Source organism: Salmo trutta, chromosome 25, assembly GCF_901001165.1.
Source record: "Salmo trutta chromosome 25, fSalTru1.1, whole genome shotgun sequence".
Lineage (NCBI taxonomy): Eukaryota > Metazoa > Chordata > Actinopteri > Salmoniformes > Salmonidae > Salmo > Salmo trutta.
In genome coordinates this window covers 43,867,327-43,884,368 of record NC_042981.1, presented here as the reverse complement: position 1 = coordinate 43,884,368, position 17,042 = coordinate 43,867,327, and the positions used below count along the sequence as shown (strand labels likewise).

Genomic DNA, 17,042 nt, shown 5'->3' with positions numbered 1-17,042 from the left:
TTGAACCAAGGTAGGCACTTATCAGTGAATCAAGTTCCGTCAACACCCCCTATATTATTTACAGAGGATACGCTACATCCCCTCAGATCTCAATCTCACGGCCATTAGGTCAGGGCATAGTGTGGTAAGGGAATAGAAGATGAAGATTGAGCAGGGTGGAGAGTGAGCGAGAGATGAAAATAACCTTCCACAGACAGTGCTCCTGGATCCTTCACTGGGGGATGTTTGGTGAACTGAAACTTGTTAAGTAAAACGGACCCCTACTCTACCTCCAGTGAGGCAAGGTCGACTCACCTCTTCCTTGCTGTTGGAAGTAAAGAGGTCAATGTGCTGGGGGTCGTCCGTCAGGGTGAAGGACACCACCGAGTTCTTGTCATTGCTGTTTTCCTGGACTTGCCTGAGGGGTGGATAGACAGACATGAAGATGAAGCGCGCACACACACCAGCCCAAAGACGAGCCATTTGGCAGTGACCAATACAAATCAATTGAAGACAAAAACATTTGTTAATTTGGGATGTCAAAGTTAATGTTAATAACGATAGGGAAGAAAATAATCACCTTTTTAATGTTACCTTTATGGGGTGCACTCAAATTCAACTGTTTAATAAAAATATCAAAATGTCATTACCTATCCTTGCAGGGGTCGCGTTGCTCACACAGAAAAGGAAAGAAACGCAGATCTAAAAGGCTTTTTAGTGTAAATTCTGCTTGGCTTCACTCGGTTTGCTCCAAATGAAAAAATATTTGCTCTCGTTATTGGATCATGGGATTCCGCTCCGATTGATGCGTAGGCAACTTTTCTCCGGTACTTTCCAAAATGCAAGATTAACTTCAAGCAAAACATAAGGAATGTAGCTGGCCCAGTCTTCCTACGATAAAATGTAGAAATATGGCCATGTATCGTTTTGGCAAAAAATCCCTCGCCTTTTCATTGTACGCCTATTTATGTGCGGCTGCTAGCCAAACAGTGTTGCACTTCGGTTGTCATCTGATGAACTACTTTCTGCCAAATGTGTAGCACTAATGTATTTTGTGTGAATAAAAACTAGTTACATGCCCCTAAACACTATTGAAGCAAAAAAGAAAAGATGACTGTTTTTTTATGTCTGCTTTTTGAAAATGCAGATTTCTGAAAGCTAAATGTGACCGCTGACTTATGTAGCAATTTCACAGATTTACATTTTAGACAAAGCCTAATTAAAAGTGGGCTTATTTCTCCAATTAATACTCTCGCAACTAATCGAATACTAACGTCCGTTCGGATAACCATGCCCATCCCTAGGCTGTAGTAGCATTGTGGCTAGGCTATAGATGTCTAAAGCAAGGGTTGGCCATACGCATGTGTTGAGGCTACCCTAAGGGGCTAATCAAAAACACATTTCAGAATTTGGGTTTCAATATCAATACTAGCTTAGTATTATGACACAATACGACAAAGATAACACTGAAAAATGCCATAGTAATATATACCGCACTTAATGTACAGAACATTATGAAAACCTGCTCTTTCAATGACAGACTGACCAGGTGAATCCAGATGCAAGACACGATACTTATGTCACTTGTTAAATCCACTTCAAAACCAGTGTAGAGGAGACGGGTTAAATAAGGATTTTAAAGCCTTCAGACAATTTAGATATGGATTGTGTATGTGTGCCATTCAGAGGGTGAACGGGAAAGACAAAAGTTAAGCACCTATGAGCGGTGTATGGTTGTAGGTGCCAGGCACACCGGGTTGATTTAAGACCTGCAACACTGCTGGGTTTGTCACACAACCATTTCCCGTGTGTATCATGAATAGTCCACCACCCAAAAGACATCCCGCCAACTTGACAACTGTGGGAAGCATTGGTTTCAACATGGGCCACCGTCCATGTGGAACACTTGACACCTTGTAGAGTCCTTGCCCCAACAAATTGAGGCTGTTCTGAGGGCAAAGGTGGGGTGCAACTCAATATTATTAAGGTGTTCTTAATGTTATACACTCAGTGTATCAAATCTATGGGCAACTCGCCATCTGGAGCTAGGCCACTGTCTAAGAGTCTATGGCACTGCATCTCAGTGATAGAGGCGTTCACTACAGACACCCTGGTTTGAATCCAGGCTGTATCACAACCGGCTGTGATTGGGCGTCCCATAGCTATTTGATACCTGATTCACTGAATGAAAGGATATATATATATATATATATTCGTTTTTTTACTTTGGTTGTAGGCGAATGCTATAGTGTAATACTTCCAAGAGTTACTGTGTGTGTGTAGACTTTCCCCCCCCCCAGACCCACTTAACACTAGATTCTACTAACTCACTCCTCACCTGGACCTTGTTCAGGGAATGCGTGATGGATATTTTGACATGCAACATGTCAAAAAATGATTCAGAATAATCAGATATCTTTTTTGCTCTGCATTTGTGTGTATATTGGCATAGGGCCTAGCCTATGCCACACCATTTACCACCTAAAGGTATTTACCAACCCATTCGTAGATTGCAAACCAAATATATTGCTAGATAGCCATGCAATAGAGCAAAGATAAATCTAATGTCCTACAACAAAAAAAAACGCTCCATTCGTAGGCCTATACAGCGCATTCGTAAAGATTTCAGACCCCTTGAGTTTTCCACATTGTTACATTACAGCCGTATTATAATATGGATTAAATTGTTTTTGACCCTCAATCTACACACAATAATCCATAATGACAAAGTGAATACCAGTTTAAGCTAAAAATAAATAACCAAAATACCTTATCTACTTAACCTCTCTGGGATAGGGGGCAATTTTTCACGTCATGATGAAAAGCGTGCCGAAAGTAAACTGCCTGTTACTCAGGCCCAGAAGCTAGAATATGCATATAATTGGTAGATTTGGATAGAAAATACTCTAAAGTTTCTAAAACTGTTAGAATAATGTCTGTGTATAACAGAACTGATTTGGCAGGCAAAACCCCAGGAACAATTTATCCAGGGAAAACATTTGAGGTCAGTGTTTTCCAATGGTTTTCTATGGGAGACCTGATTTATTAGGGCCCAGATTGCAGTTCCTATGGCTTCCACTAGATGTCAACATTCTTAAGAAATAGTTTGATGTTTCTCTTTTGAGAAATGAAGTAGGGCTGTTCTTTGTTGGTGTCACTCTGAAGGGCTTTAGTCTTTCGTTGCGCGTGAACTGGAGCGCGCTTTACATTGTTTTTATCCGGTATTAGAAACGGTTTACTCAGTCTTAAATTTGATCATTTATTTACATTTTAGGATTCCTGAGGTTGGATTAGGAACGTTGTTTGAAACGTTTGGACCAAGTTTACAGGTAACTTATTAGATACTTTGTAGTCATGTTGGGCGAGTTGGAACCGGTGTATTTCTGAATCAAACGCGCCAAATAAAGGCATTTTGTTCGATAAGGAATTTATCGAACAAAACGACTATTCATTGTGTCACAGACATTTGAGATTGAAGATCTTTTTGCAAAGGTAAGGCATTTATTATATGGCTATTTCTGACTTTTGTCGCACCTGCCTGGTTGAAATATGTTTTTCATGCGTTTGTATGCGGGGCGCTGTCCTCAGATAATCGCATGGTTTGCTTTTGCTGTAAAGCCTTATTGAAATATGACACAGCAGCTGGGTTAACAAGAAGTTAAGCTTAATTTTGATGTATTACTTATATTTTCGTGAATGTTGAATATTGATATTTCTGTAGTTTGAATTTAGCGCGCTACAATTTCACTGGATGATGTCAAATCAATCCCACTGATGGAATTCGAGCAGGATTCGCGCTTCCATAAGAGGATAAGTATTCACACCCTTTGCTATGAGACTTGAAATTGAACTCATCCTTTCCATTGATCATCCTTGAGATGTTTCAACAACTTCATTGTTACCACATGTGGTAAATTCAATTGATTGGACAGGATTGTGTCAAGACACAGAACTGGGGAAGGGTACCAAAACATCTCTGTAGCATCGATGGTCCCCAAGAACACATTGGCCTCAATCATTCTTCAAATGGAAGTTTGACTCTTCCTAGAGGTAGGCCGTCCGGCCAAACTGAGCAATAGGGGAGAAGGGTCTTGGGTCAGGGAGGTGACAAAGAACCCGATGGTCACCGACAACGTGCCAGAATTCCTCTGTGGCAATGGGAGAACCTTGCAGAAGGACAACCATCTCTGCAGCCTTTATGGTAGAGTGGCCAGACGCAAGCCTCTGCTCAGTAAAAGGCACATGACCGCCTGCTTGGAGTTTGCCGAAAGGCGCCTAAAGGACTCTGACCATGAGAAACAAGATTCTCTGGTCTGATGAAACCAACATTGAGCTCTTTGGCCTGAATGCCAAGCGTCACGAAACCTGTCACCATCCCTACGGTGAAGACTGGTGGTGGCAGCGTCATGCTGTAGGGATGTTTTTCAGAAGCAGGGACCTGGAGACTTGTCAGGACAGAGGGAAAGATGAGTCAAGTAGAGAGAGATCCTGATGAAAACCTGCTCCAGAGCACTCAGGACCTCAGACAGGGGGTCAAGGTTCACCTACAAACAGGACAGCAACCCTAAGCACACAACCAGGACAACGCAGCAGTGGCTTCAGGACAAGTCTCTGAATGTCCTTGAGTGACCCAGCCAGAGACCAAACATGAACCCGATCGGCCATCTCTGGAGACCTGAAAACAGCTGCGCAGCGAAGCTCTCCATCCAACCTGAAAGAGCTTGCAAGGATCTGCAGAGAAGAATGGGAGAAACTCCCCAAATACAGTTGTGCCAAGCTTGTAGCGTCATACCCAATAAGGCACGAGGCTGTAATCGCTGCCAAAGGTGCTTCAACAAAGTACTGAGTAAAGTGTCTGAATACTTATGTAGATCTGATATTATTTTTTTTTATACATTTGAAAACATTTCTAAAAACCTGTTTTGCTTTGTCATTATGAGGTAAGTGTGTGTAGATTGATGAGGGGGGGGGAACTATTTAATTGTTTTTAGAATAAGGCTGTAACATAACAAAATGTGGAAAAAGTCGAAGGGTCTGAATACTTCCGAATGCACTGTATAGGCTACGAGATTCACCGTAAATGCTGTGCACGGCTCAGTTCCGCTAGTGCTTCATCTCAATGACATACTCTAAAGTGGTATCATTGCCTCTATACTCAAAGCTGACATTAACAGTACTTATTTTAAAAAAACTCTTCCCAACAGTTATACTGAACAAAAATATAAATACAACACTTAGTAAAATTGTTGTGATTTACAGTACAATCAGTCAATTGAAGTAAATGCATTAGGCCCCAATCCATAGATTTCACATGACTGGGCAGGGGTGCAGTCATGGGTGGAAAGGGTAGCAAGTAGAGGTCGACCGATTAATCGGAATGGCCGATTAATTGGGGCAGATTTCAAGTTTTCATAACAAATTGGTATTTTTGGCCACCGATTTGCCGATTAAAAAAAATGTTCTAGATATAAATATTTTTTTAACTAGGCAAGTCAGTTACGAACACATTCTTATTTCAATGACGGCCTAGGAACGGTGGGTTAACTGCCTTGTTCAGGGGCAGAACGGCAGATTTTTACCTTGTCAGCTTGGGGATGCAACCTTACGGTTAACTAGTCCAACGCTCTAACCACCTGCTTTACATTGCACTCCACAAGGAGCCTGCCTGTTACACGAATGCAGTAAGAAGCCAAGGTAAGTTGCTAGCTAGCATTAAACTTATCTTATAAAAAACAATCAATCAATCATAATCACTAGTTAACTACACATGGTTGATGATATTACTAGCTTATCTAGCCTGTCCTGCGTTGCATATAATCGATGCGGTGCGCATTCGCTACAAAAGGTCTGTCGTTGCTCCAACTTGCACCTAACCATAAACATCAAGGTCTTTCTTAAAATCAATACACAAGTATATATTTTTAAAACCTGCATCTTTAGTTAATATTGCCTGCTAACATGAATTTCTTTTAACTAGGGAAAATGTGTCACCTCTGCAACAGAGTCAGGGTATATGCAGCAGTTTGGGCCCCCAGCTCGTTACGAACTGTGAAGACTATTTCTTCCAAACAAAGACAGCCAACTTCGCCAAACGGGGGGGGATGATTCAACAAAAGCGCATTTGCAAAAAAAGCACAATCGTTGCACGACTGTACCTAACCATAAACATCAATGCCTTCCTTAAAATCAATACACAAGTATATATTTTTAAACCTGCATATTTAGCTAAAAGAAATCCAGGTTAGCAGGCAATATTAACCAGGTGAAATTGTCACTTCTCTTCCGTTCATTGCACGCAGAGTCAGGGTATATGCAACAGTTTGGGCCGCCTGGCTCGTTGCTAACTAATTTGCCAGAATTTTACGTAATTATGACATAACATTGAAGGTTGTGCAATGTAACAGGAATATTTAGACTTATGGATGCTACTTGTTAGATAAAATACGGAACGGTTCGGTATTTCACTGAAAGAATAAACGTGATTGGTCATTAATATAGTCGAATCCGGAAACTAAGGCTCGTGTTTGTGTGTTATGTTATAATTAAGTCTATGATTTGATAGAGCAGTCTGACTGAGCGATGGTTGGCACCAGCAGGCTCATAAGCATTCATTCAAAATAGCACTTCCGTGCGTTTAGCCAGCAGCTCTTCGCAATGCATTGCGCTGTTTATGACTTCAAGCCTGTCAACTCCCAAGATAAGGCTGGTGTAAGCGATGTGAAATGGCTAGCTAGTTAGCCGGGTGCGCTAATAGCGTTTCAAACGTCACTCGCTCTGAGACTTGGAGTAGTTGTTCCCCTTGCTCTGCATGGGTAAGTAACGCTGCTTCGAGGGTGGCTGTTGTCGATGTGTTCCTGGTTCGAGCCCAGGTAGGAGCGAGGAGAGGGACAGAATCTATACTGTTACACTGGCAATACTAAAGTGCCTATAAGAACATCCAATAGTCAAAGGTATATGAAATACAATTCGCAGAGAGAAATAGTCCTATAATTCCTACAACCTAAAACATCTTATCTGGGAATATTGAAGACTCATGTTAAAAGGAACCACCAGCTTTCATATGTTCTGAGCAAGGAACTTAAATGTTAGCTTTCTTACATGGCACATAATGCACTTTTACTTTCTTCTCCAACACTTTGTTTTTGCATTATTTAAACCAAATTGAACATGTTTCATTATTTATTTGAGGCTAAATTGATTTTATCGATGTATTATATTAAGTTAAAATAAGTGTTCATTCAGTATTGTTGTAATTGTCATTATTACAAAGAAAGAAAAATAATAAATTAAAAAATTAAATAAACAATTCGACCGATTAATCGGCATCGGCGGTTTTTTTGGTCCTCCAATAATCGGTATCGGCGTTGAAAAATCATAATCAGTCGACCTCTAGTAGCAAGACAGAGCCAGCAGCGCAACAGGGACAGGGCAGATTGTCATTGCAGGAAGCAGGTTAACGCACATTAATGTAGACCAAAAAATGGTTTTAAAAGCCGAAAATTTGCAGGAACGTTGCTAAGTCTAATCACTGACATAAGGAAAATTGCTTCCGAAAGAGGGCAATGTCTTTGTAGGTAATTTTCACTTCATCAACCCAGCTGTAGTTGGTGTTGTCTATCAAACTGTATAGGCCACCTTGTTCTCGCCTCGGGCAACAGCCTGACACACACTGGCACGCCCACTTGACGTAAACAGAGGCGCATATGTCGATAGCGCTAACATCTTGAAAGTGCGCCTCAAGTATCTCAAAATCAATTTCATATGGTTAATCAAATCTAAAAAGATACTTTATATTTGTAACTATTGCTATTGCCAATATGTTAAATTTAGCCGATTTTTTTGCTGCAGGAGCAACAATTAAGATGAGGCACAATATAATGGAAGCAATAATCATCTCCTTCGCATGTTTAAAGACCTTTGAAAATAAATAACTTAAGTCCTCTAAATCAGATTATAACAAAGACTTTAAGGACCTGCAGACTTAAACATTGGGAGCACTTTGATACAGATTATTGTTTCTATGCCCCTTACAAAGCATGCCTGTAACCCAATGCACTGCTTTCCAAATGTTTTGGGCAAAATTTGAGCATATTCAAAAATAGCGATTAATCTCGATTAAATACAATAAGTCAAGCAATTATTTGTGACTAATTATTTTTAGATCATTTGACAGCCCTATTCTTTATAGAATCAGGCTGTCGAGAAATGACAGGTCTCTTTTACAAAGGAGCTCCTTCAAACAAGTCACTTCAAATCACACGCAACACAATTCCTGTGTATAACGGATCAACTGAGAGAAGCATTATGGCGGTCCTTTCTCACCACACGCTGATGAGTCTGTCGTGGGCCGCCCCGGACACGAAGTAGAGGCCATTGCTGTCCGGGGGACGAGTGGTGGCGAAGCGCAGGTTCGTCACAGCTGTGGAGTGACCTGTGAACTTCTGATGAAAACAAGTGGGAGTTAGACATCATAAAGACGGGGGGGGCATATTAATAATTTTCTCCGTGAGGTAATCACTCATCTGGATCATGTTCATTAGGACACAACAGAAGAGGCTTTCTTATTGGCCAAGTCCAGGTACTACCTCTGCGTTTCTGTTTTGTTGCCTACTGAACACGACCCAAATCTGACACTGCTGGAACAGTACTAGGGTGGTAACACTCCCACATACAAAAATATTCTGCTTGATGGGCCCATAGCATGAACCAGCCTTTTTCCCTCCCTGAATAGAGATGACTGGGATGAATATGGACTTCTTCCCTCTTCCTGGACTTCTTCTCTCTTCCCGTGTCAGATATAAGTGCCATAAGAGGACACTGCTCCTTAAGTTGCAGGTAATTGGCAATAGCAACAACCTTTTCCATTCGGAGTGCCAAGATATACCATTTATACTGATCTGCGTGCCAGTTAGGATTTTCATATGCACATGAGGAACAATTATTTCATTTATAATAGTCATCTCAAAGTCTATTTCATATGGTTAATCAAATCTAAATTAAAATGATACAAATATAAAAGTAACTATTGCCATTGCCAATATGTAAAAATAGCCTACATAAAAGGCAACAAATAGCATTGCAGTCTGCACGTAAAAAAAATATCCAGACAAAAAGAAATATCCTATAAATCAAATTGCCTACACATGGCCTGTCTGCAACGAACTTGAAACACTGTATTTGCACAAAGGATAAGTAATCAGGTAAGTCTATTTTGACGTTTCCACCGGATCAGAGTATGACATTTTTTTCCCCCTTTCACACCGAATGGTTATCACAAGGGAGATAGCAAGAAAAGATTAAATAGGCTACGTTGAGGAACTATTGTGTCATTCTCAAATGGATGTATAAAAAAAATAATAAAAAAATACACTTTGTTTATGAATAAAAAAATGCTCCACGGCTCATTGGTGATGTGAGTTAAATCAGAAATAGTATCAGATCCCCAGATCGGAACATTTATAGGAGTAGAGTTGCACGCAGACCAGGTAGCCTAGGCCTACTTTATGCGTAAAAAGGTGTGTCCTTACTCAAGATTGACAGGAGCACTCCAAAACAAGACAACACATTGTTGCCATCCCCATGGCAACAGCAATAGTTTACTCCACTCACACAGGTCACGCATACCATATTATTCCACAATGTAGAAAATAGTAAAAATGATTACTTGTCAACTTTGACTGGGACTGTATGAATAAAAAAATATATATAAAAATAATAAAAATGTGCAGTGCAGTGGCAAATATATATATGCCACTGCACCACACATATTTTTTTTTTGTTTTACATACAGTACCAGTCAAAGTTGACAAGTAATCATTTTTACTATTTTCTACATTGTGGAATAATAGTGAAGACATCAAAACTGAACACATGGAAACATGTAGTAACCAAAAAAAATTGTTAGATCAAAATATATATTTTATATATTTTCATCTCTCCCTGGTACCCAAGTAGAGAAAATGTAACTTATGCTATGGAATGCGGTCTTGTTACGATTATCAACCAAAGACATCGTAAATCATCTGTCAGCATTATATCTCCCAGGGGCCCATCCTCAGCAGAATACAGATGAAAGTATTCTAAGAACCCATCTATTCTATTCAACTAACAAACCACCATTTGATGCAATCAGAGCATTATTAGAACCTTGTCATTTCTGTTCTGACACACCCCTCCCTACCTTACCACAAGTGATTATTTAATCAATGAGTTTGAGCCAAAGTCCGCAATTTAACTTAACAAAGCACACCTGTTAATTGAAATGTAGTCCAGGTGACTAACTCATGAGCTGGCATTTAATATATTTTGATTTGTTTTAGTTTTTTGGTTACTACATGATCCCATGTGTTATTTCATTGTTGTGATGTCTTCACTATTATTATACAATGTAGTAATAAAAAATAAAGAATAATGATGGAATGAGTAGGTGTCCAAACTCAACAGAGACTAAGTATTCAGACCATTTGATGGATACATAGAAGGAAAAAAAAAACTAGACAAAAAAATGAAACTTCCCTTTTTCAGGACCCCGTCTTTCAAAGATAATTAGCAAAAATCAAAACAACTTCACAGATCATTATAAAAGGGTTTAAATTTAAACACTGTTTCCCATGCTTGTTCAATGAACCATTAACAATTAATGAACATGCACCTGTGGAACGGTCGTTAAGACACTTAACAGCTTACAGACGGTAGGCAATTAAGGTCACAGTTATGAAAACTTAGTAGAAATGCCTCTAGTGCCCTGACTGAAAAACACCAAAAGAAAGATGCCCAGGGTCCCTTCTCATCTGAGTGAACGTGCCATACGCATGCTGCAAGGAGGCATGAGGACTGCAGATGTGGCCAAGGCAATAAATTGCAATGTCCACACTGACACAGCGCGCTACAGGGACAGGATGGACAGCTGATCGTCCTCGCAGTGGCAGACCACGTAACACTTGCACAGAATCGGTACAGCCAAACATCACACCTGAGGGACAGGTACAGGATGGCAACAACTGCCCGAATTACACCAGGAACACACAATCCCTCCATCAGTGCTTAGGCTGTCCACAATAGGCTGAGAGAGGCTGGACTGAGGGCTTGTAGGCCTGTTGTAAGGCAAGTCCTCACCGGCAACAACGTCACCTATGGGCACAAGCCCACCGTCGCTGGACCAGTCAGGACTGGCAAAAAGTGCTCTTCACTGACGAGTCGCAGTTTTGTCTCACCGGGGGTGACAGTCGCATTCGCGTTTATCGTTGAAGGAATGAGCGTTACACCGAGGCCTGTACTCTGGAGTGGGATCGATTTGGAGGTGGACGGTCCGTCATGGTCTGGGGCGGTGTGTCACAGTATCATCGGACTGAGCTTGTCGTCATTGCAGGCAATCTCAACGCTGTGTATTACAGGGAAGACATCCTCCTCCCTCATGTGGTACCCTTCCTGCAGGCTCATCCTGACATGACCATCCAGCATGACAATGCCACCAGCCATACTGCTCGTTCTGTGCGTGATTTCCTGTAAGACAGGAATGTCAGTGTTCTGCCATGGCCAGCAAAGAGCTTGGATCACGTCTGGGACCTGTTGGATAGGAAGGTGAGGGCTAGGGACAGGGCCACCCCCCCCAGAAATGGCTGGGAACTTGCAGGTGCCTTGGTGGAAGAGTGGGGTAACATCTCACAGCAAGAACTGGCAAATCTGGTGCAGTCCACGAGGAGACGTACTGCAGTACTTAATGCAGCTGGTGGCCACACCAGATAGTGATTGATTTTGACCCCCCCCCCCCTTTGTTCTGGGACACGTGGAACTTGTTCAGTTTGTCTCAGTTGTTGAATCTTATGTTCATACAAATATTTACACGTTTGCTGAAAACAAACAGTTGACAGTGAGGACGTTTCTTTTTTTGCTGAGTTCATACACAACCATTCAGACCCTTTCCTCTGAAACTCAAAATTGAGCTCAGGTGCATCCTATTTCCATTGATCATCCTTGAGATGTTTCTACAACTTGATTGGAGTCCACCTGTGGTAAATTCAATGGATTGGACATGATTTTGAAAGGCACACACACCTGTCTATATAATATCTCACAGTTGACAGTGCATGTCAGAGCAAAAACCAAGCCATGAGGTTTAAGCAATTGTCCGTACATCTCCGAGACAGGATTGTGTCAAAACAGATCTGGGCAAGGGCACCATAATTTTTTACTTCAGCATTGACGGTCCTCAAGAACACAGCAGCCTCCATCATTCTTATACGGAAGAAGTTTGGAACCACCAAGACTCTTCCTAGAGCTGGCTGCCCAGCCAAAGTGAGCAATCGGGGGAGAAGGGCCTCAGTCAGAAAGGTGACCAAGAACCCGATGGTCCAGAGTTTCTCTGTGGAGATGGGAGAACCTTCCAGAAGGACAACCATCTCTGCAGCACTCCACCAATCAGGCCTTTATGGTAGAGTGGCCAGATGGAAGCCACTCCTCAGTAAAAAGAACATGACAGCACACTTGGAGTTTGCCAAAAGGCACCTAAAGGATTGACCATGAGAAACAAGATGCTCTTGTTTGATGAAACCAAGACTGCACACTTTGGCCAGAATGCCAAGAGTTACATCTGGAGGAAACCTGGCACCCTCCCTTCAGTGAAGCATGGGTGGCAGCATCACGCTGTGGAGATGTTTTTCAGCGGCAGGGACTGGGAGACTAGTCAGGATCGAGAGAAAGATTAACGGAGCAAAGTACAGAAATCCTTGATGAAAACCTGCTCAGTAGCCCTCAGACAGGGGGCGAAGGTTCACCTTCCAACAGGACAACGACCCTAAGCACACAGCATAGACAAAGCAGGAGGCTTCAGGACTTGTCAATGAATGTCCTTGCCAGAACCTGGACTTGAGCCCGATCGAACATCTCTGGAGACCTGAAAATAGCTGTGCAGCAACGCTCCCCAACCAACCTGACAGAGCTTGAGGGGACCTGCAGAGGAGAATGGAAGAAACTCCCCAAATACAGCTGTGCCAAGCTTTTAGTCATACCCAAGCAGACTTGTGGCTGTAATCGCTGCCAAAGTACTGAGTAAAGGGTCTGAAAACACATGGACAGTAGAATCTTTGTTATTTTTTTTTCATTTGCAAAAATGCCTAAACCCATTTTTCCTTTGTCATTATGGGGTATTGTATGTAGACTGATGGGAAAAAACAATTATCCATTTTTGAAGGATGTAACAAAATGTGGATAAAGTCTAGGTGTTTGAATACAGTCCAAATGCGCTGTAAATTAACTAAAATGTGAGGATAGGACCCTTGGTGTGTCAGTTCCCCTGGATATTGGCAGGATGAATTCATATGAATGTAGGCCATGTCACTGATGGACAGGTCCCACTAACTTACCCGGTACACCTCCTTGGTCTTGAGGTCCCACATCTTGATGGTCTGTCCCGCTGAGAGCAGCAGTTTGCCATCAGGACTCACACACAGACTGGTCACTGACGCACGGTCCGCCTTCCACTTACTGTTGAGAAAAGCGACAATTAATGGGTCTTCCATAAAATAAAGAAACCATTCCTACCCCCATATTGTTTATTGAAGAGAGTGGGAGAGAGAAAAGATATGATTGGAGTGTCAATGGGCAGTGGGACAGGTTTTAACCAACAAGCGTATACATGTGTGCTGGGGGGGCGGTGGCAATTACAGCTACACCACCCAACACAAAGGTTTACTACATTCTAAGTCACCAAGTGCATTGATACAGATGCACAATGTAACTATTCTTCCTGATGCTTTGATTCCTCTGGGACATTTGCCTTTGTAAGCAGTCTGTTACCCACTGTACAATACTCTACACCAAGTTCCACCTGACCTAAACAGGTCAAATAGCCTTTGAGTGGCTAGACCATTGTTTTTCTTATTCTCCTGGATATCCAAATGTACACAAGTTATAAATATCTGGCATTAACTAACTGATTGATTTCAACAAACACAGAAAAGGAAGGTACCCACCAGCGGGTCTTGCTTGTCTGCAGGTCCCACTCTACGATGTATGAGTCGTCTGAGCCGCTGTAGAGCAGGCCATCCTTGGGGTGCCACTCAACACAGTTCACTCCGCCATTGTGACCTCCATCCTGGGAAGGAGCAGATGTCAAATATGAGCTTTAATAATGTGAGAGAACATTTCACTCCAAGGAAATTATTCATACGGTTCACAGTTTGGATAGACACAGTATCAGACAGATAATTATATATTACCTGAGATGCAAGGTTGATAACCAAATAGTAATTGTGAAATTACAAAAAAATCCCATGACTGGAAATGAATGCATCATACAGGGATGATTTCTGTATTTTCAAAGTTAAAATCTCTTGAAAAGTTAAGGGTTGACAAGCAAAACAATTTGGGACTGTGTCAACAATGGACAAATGAAACAAATACTAAAAGAGTTTTTGGCGCTCTCTCGATCTCAGCTCGATTGTCTGGGGCCAAGTTAACCTCCCAATTCATGTAAGAAAGTCATGACCATCACGCTTTTAGGGAAAAGGATGATTTTGTACATGTATTAAACTGCGAGTGTGACCAATTCCAGTCCCCTTGCTTAGAAGATGCGGGGTCCTCCCCAGGATAATTGATATGTTGAAGGAGTGAGAAGCTAAGTTCTGGGGACTTAGACATTCTACTCAAGTTATAACAAATAAAAGGATACAGACACCATCTAAAATATAACTTCCACCTCCAGAAATGTTGCCCAATAACTAACTATTAAACTGTTTCACTTATTTTAAACATATTGGACCACGCATGGGCTATTTCAGGGGTATTCAACTCTTAACCTACAAGGTCAGGAGCCTGCTGGTTCTGTCCTACCAAATAATTAATTGCACAGAGCTTGTGTCCCAGGTCTAAATCAGTCCCTGATTTTAAGGGAACAATGAAATTGTTGCCGATCTACACTGACCTAAAAAAACGAACCTCTCCAAAATGCATTTCATGGAAAACCATCGCAGTGACAGAACTTGAACCCGTGACTTGTCACTGCAGTCTTCCATAATATATATTTTTTAAAGTACCATGTTCAACCACAAAGTCAACCATTTAGTTGCATTGAGCAAGCAACATTCATCTGAAAATTATTTTTGTATTTCCCAAATTGTCAATGAAAGTCAAGCTACATCCCAGTCATTACCAGTGTGCAGTGCAGTGCCCCCTTCACTGCACTGTAAATGATAATGCTGCCCGCCACTGTTCCCAGAGCCAACAGATCCGCCAACTCCTCCACACGCCCTGCCTCTGATTTCCTCTTCTTCCTCCGAGGTCCCTCCTGAAGTAAAAGAATACAGTTTAAGTCAATCACGTTTTTTATTGACTTTGACACAGGACTTCAGTTTTGCTTTTCTGTTTAGACGGCCTCATCTATGGGTGGTCTGAATTTCCATAGTGTTGAGGTTTAAACCTTGCATTGACAAGAACCCGAAATAATGAGACTAACATCAAAAGTATCCGCTAAATCACAAAAGTATACTGTTGTCAAAGACTTACGGTCACAAATCACACAATTTCACATGTAAACAATTGGCTAGCATCTAGCTACACTTTAGATTTTAAAATGTATCCTACCTAGAACTACAATGGGTTATTTGGTTCTTTCTGGTTCCAGGAACCCTTCTCACCAAACAATTAGTTGGGTTAAAAGGTTAAACAACGAAACAAAAAGGGTTTTCCTACAGGTTGTTCTTAGAGTTTATTGTGACAATTTAAGACTAGGAACATTGGCCGTGGAATGCTGATTGGGGGTACAATGCACTTTGTCATACTTACCAAGTTAGGTAAATTGTCAGTGCGTAAGTCAACGTTAGTTGGTTAGGAAATTGTCAATCAAATGTATTTATAAAGCCCTTTTTACACGTGGACGACTCAAAAACGTATTTAGTAAAACTCAATGCTATTAAAATAATTAAGTCAGTCGTGTATTGTTCTGTGTTACGGTTAACTTCTACAAAGTAAACCATTGAGGCAGTAAAAATAAGGCTTTGGAAATCTGAATCTGCGTCATTTACGGTTAATAGCTAACTAGAGGAGCTAACCTAGCTAGGTACAGTTACCCTTTACAGTTCGCTAAGGAGATTGTTAGCTACATTTAACGTGTTCGTATTTTAAATAAACTCATTATTACTGGTCACTATGGTCACTATACGCATTTGTTTTACTGAAAAGTTTATTTTTGGTAATAATCAAGACACCTTCAAAAAGAGACCTGTGGCAAATTTTTGGGGCGACCACCATGTGCGAAAAACATGTGCGTCCTGCAGGACAGTTTCTGTAACTAACCTTAGCTCATTGCTAACGAAACTAACATGGTAATTACTTTGCTACGCAGTCCACATAACCGTAAACGACTAAAGATAATATTTCACAAGCATACAGCTAATAAAGTAAATATTCTCATAAATACATTTGATCAACTTAATAGAAAGTTATTTCCTAGCAGGCTCACCCGGGCCTATGGCTATGCCTCCCCCACACATACCTTTGCGATTCGGCATGGTCCCCAAACTATACAGGTACAAGTGGCACTCAAGTGGGCTGAAGGCACGTATTCTTGATGTAGTACTTTACTATCTGTGTTCCATATACGGAGTCTGCCATCTTGAGCAAATGAAGCTAGGTATTGGCGTGATTTTGGCGAGAAAACGCAGGGTAGACGTAACGAAGAATTGTATCCATCGTCCGCCATTACTGAAGCAATGCGTCCGTCTGCGTTACTTGCCAAGAACCACGTGTTATCATCCACGGAGCAGGCGCGTTGGCGCATCAGTTTCATTGGTTACTGTGAGATAATTGGGGCGTGGTTAAAATTATAGAAATATAATGAAACCAACGGCATTGGAACCACTAACCATGGCAATTTGACCGGTAAGCTCATGGATACGTTCTCAATGGCTGCCTGGTAATGTAGAATGTTAATTCAATTGATGCTAACTGACGTGGCTCATGCAATGGAATGTATTTTTTGTAACGGCAATTGAGTTCATTCAACAAATCACATTACAGGTTGATTGGTATACTTCCTGCTTCTAGTTCTATGGTTCTACGATTTTACT

The 17,042-nt window shown here is 41.4% G+C and overlaps 1 protein-coding gene across 1 annotated transcript in view; it reads right to left on the bottom strand.

Moving 5' to 3' along the window:
* Positions 1-16,710, bottom strand: part of LOC115162608 (WD repeat-containing protein 43) — a 49,115-nt gene extending 32,405 nt beyond the window's left edge. The window contains exons 1-6 of the mRNA XM_029714072.1: positions 16,469-16,710; positions 15,128-15,262; positions 13,950-14,071; positions 13,341-13,461; positions 8,302-8,420; positions 295-397 (exon numbers count right to left, since the gene is read on the bottom strand). Of these exons, the coding sequence (XP_029569932.1) occupies positions 295-397; positions 8,302-8,420; positions 13,341-13,461; positions 13,950-14,071; positions 15,128-15,262; positions 16,469-16,675 (807 nt within the window). The 5' untranslated portion in view covers positions 16,676-16,710. The remainder of the gene's footprint in view (positions 1-294; positions 398-8,301; positions 8,421-13,340; positions 13,462-13,949; positions 14,072-15,127; positions 15,263-16,468) is intronic.
* Positions 16,711-17,042: the final 332 nt, after the last annotated feature.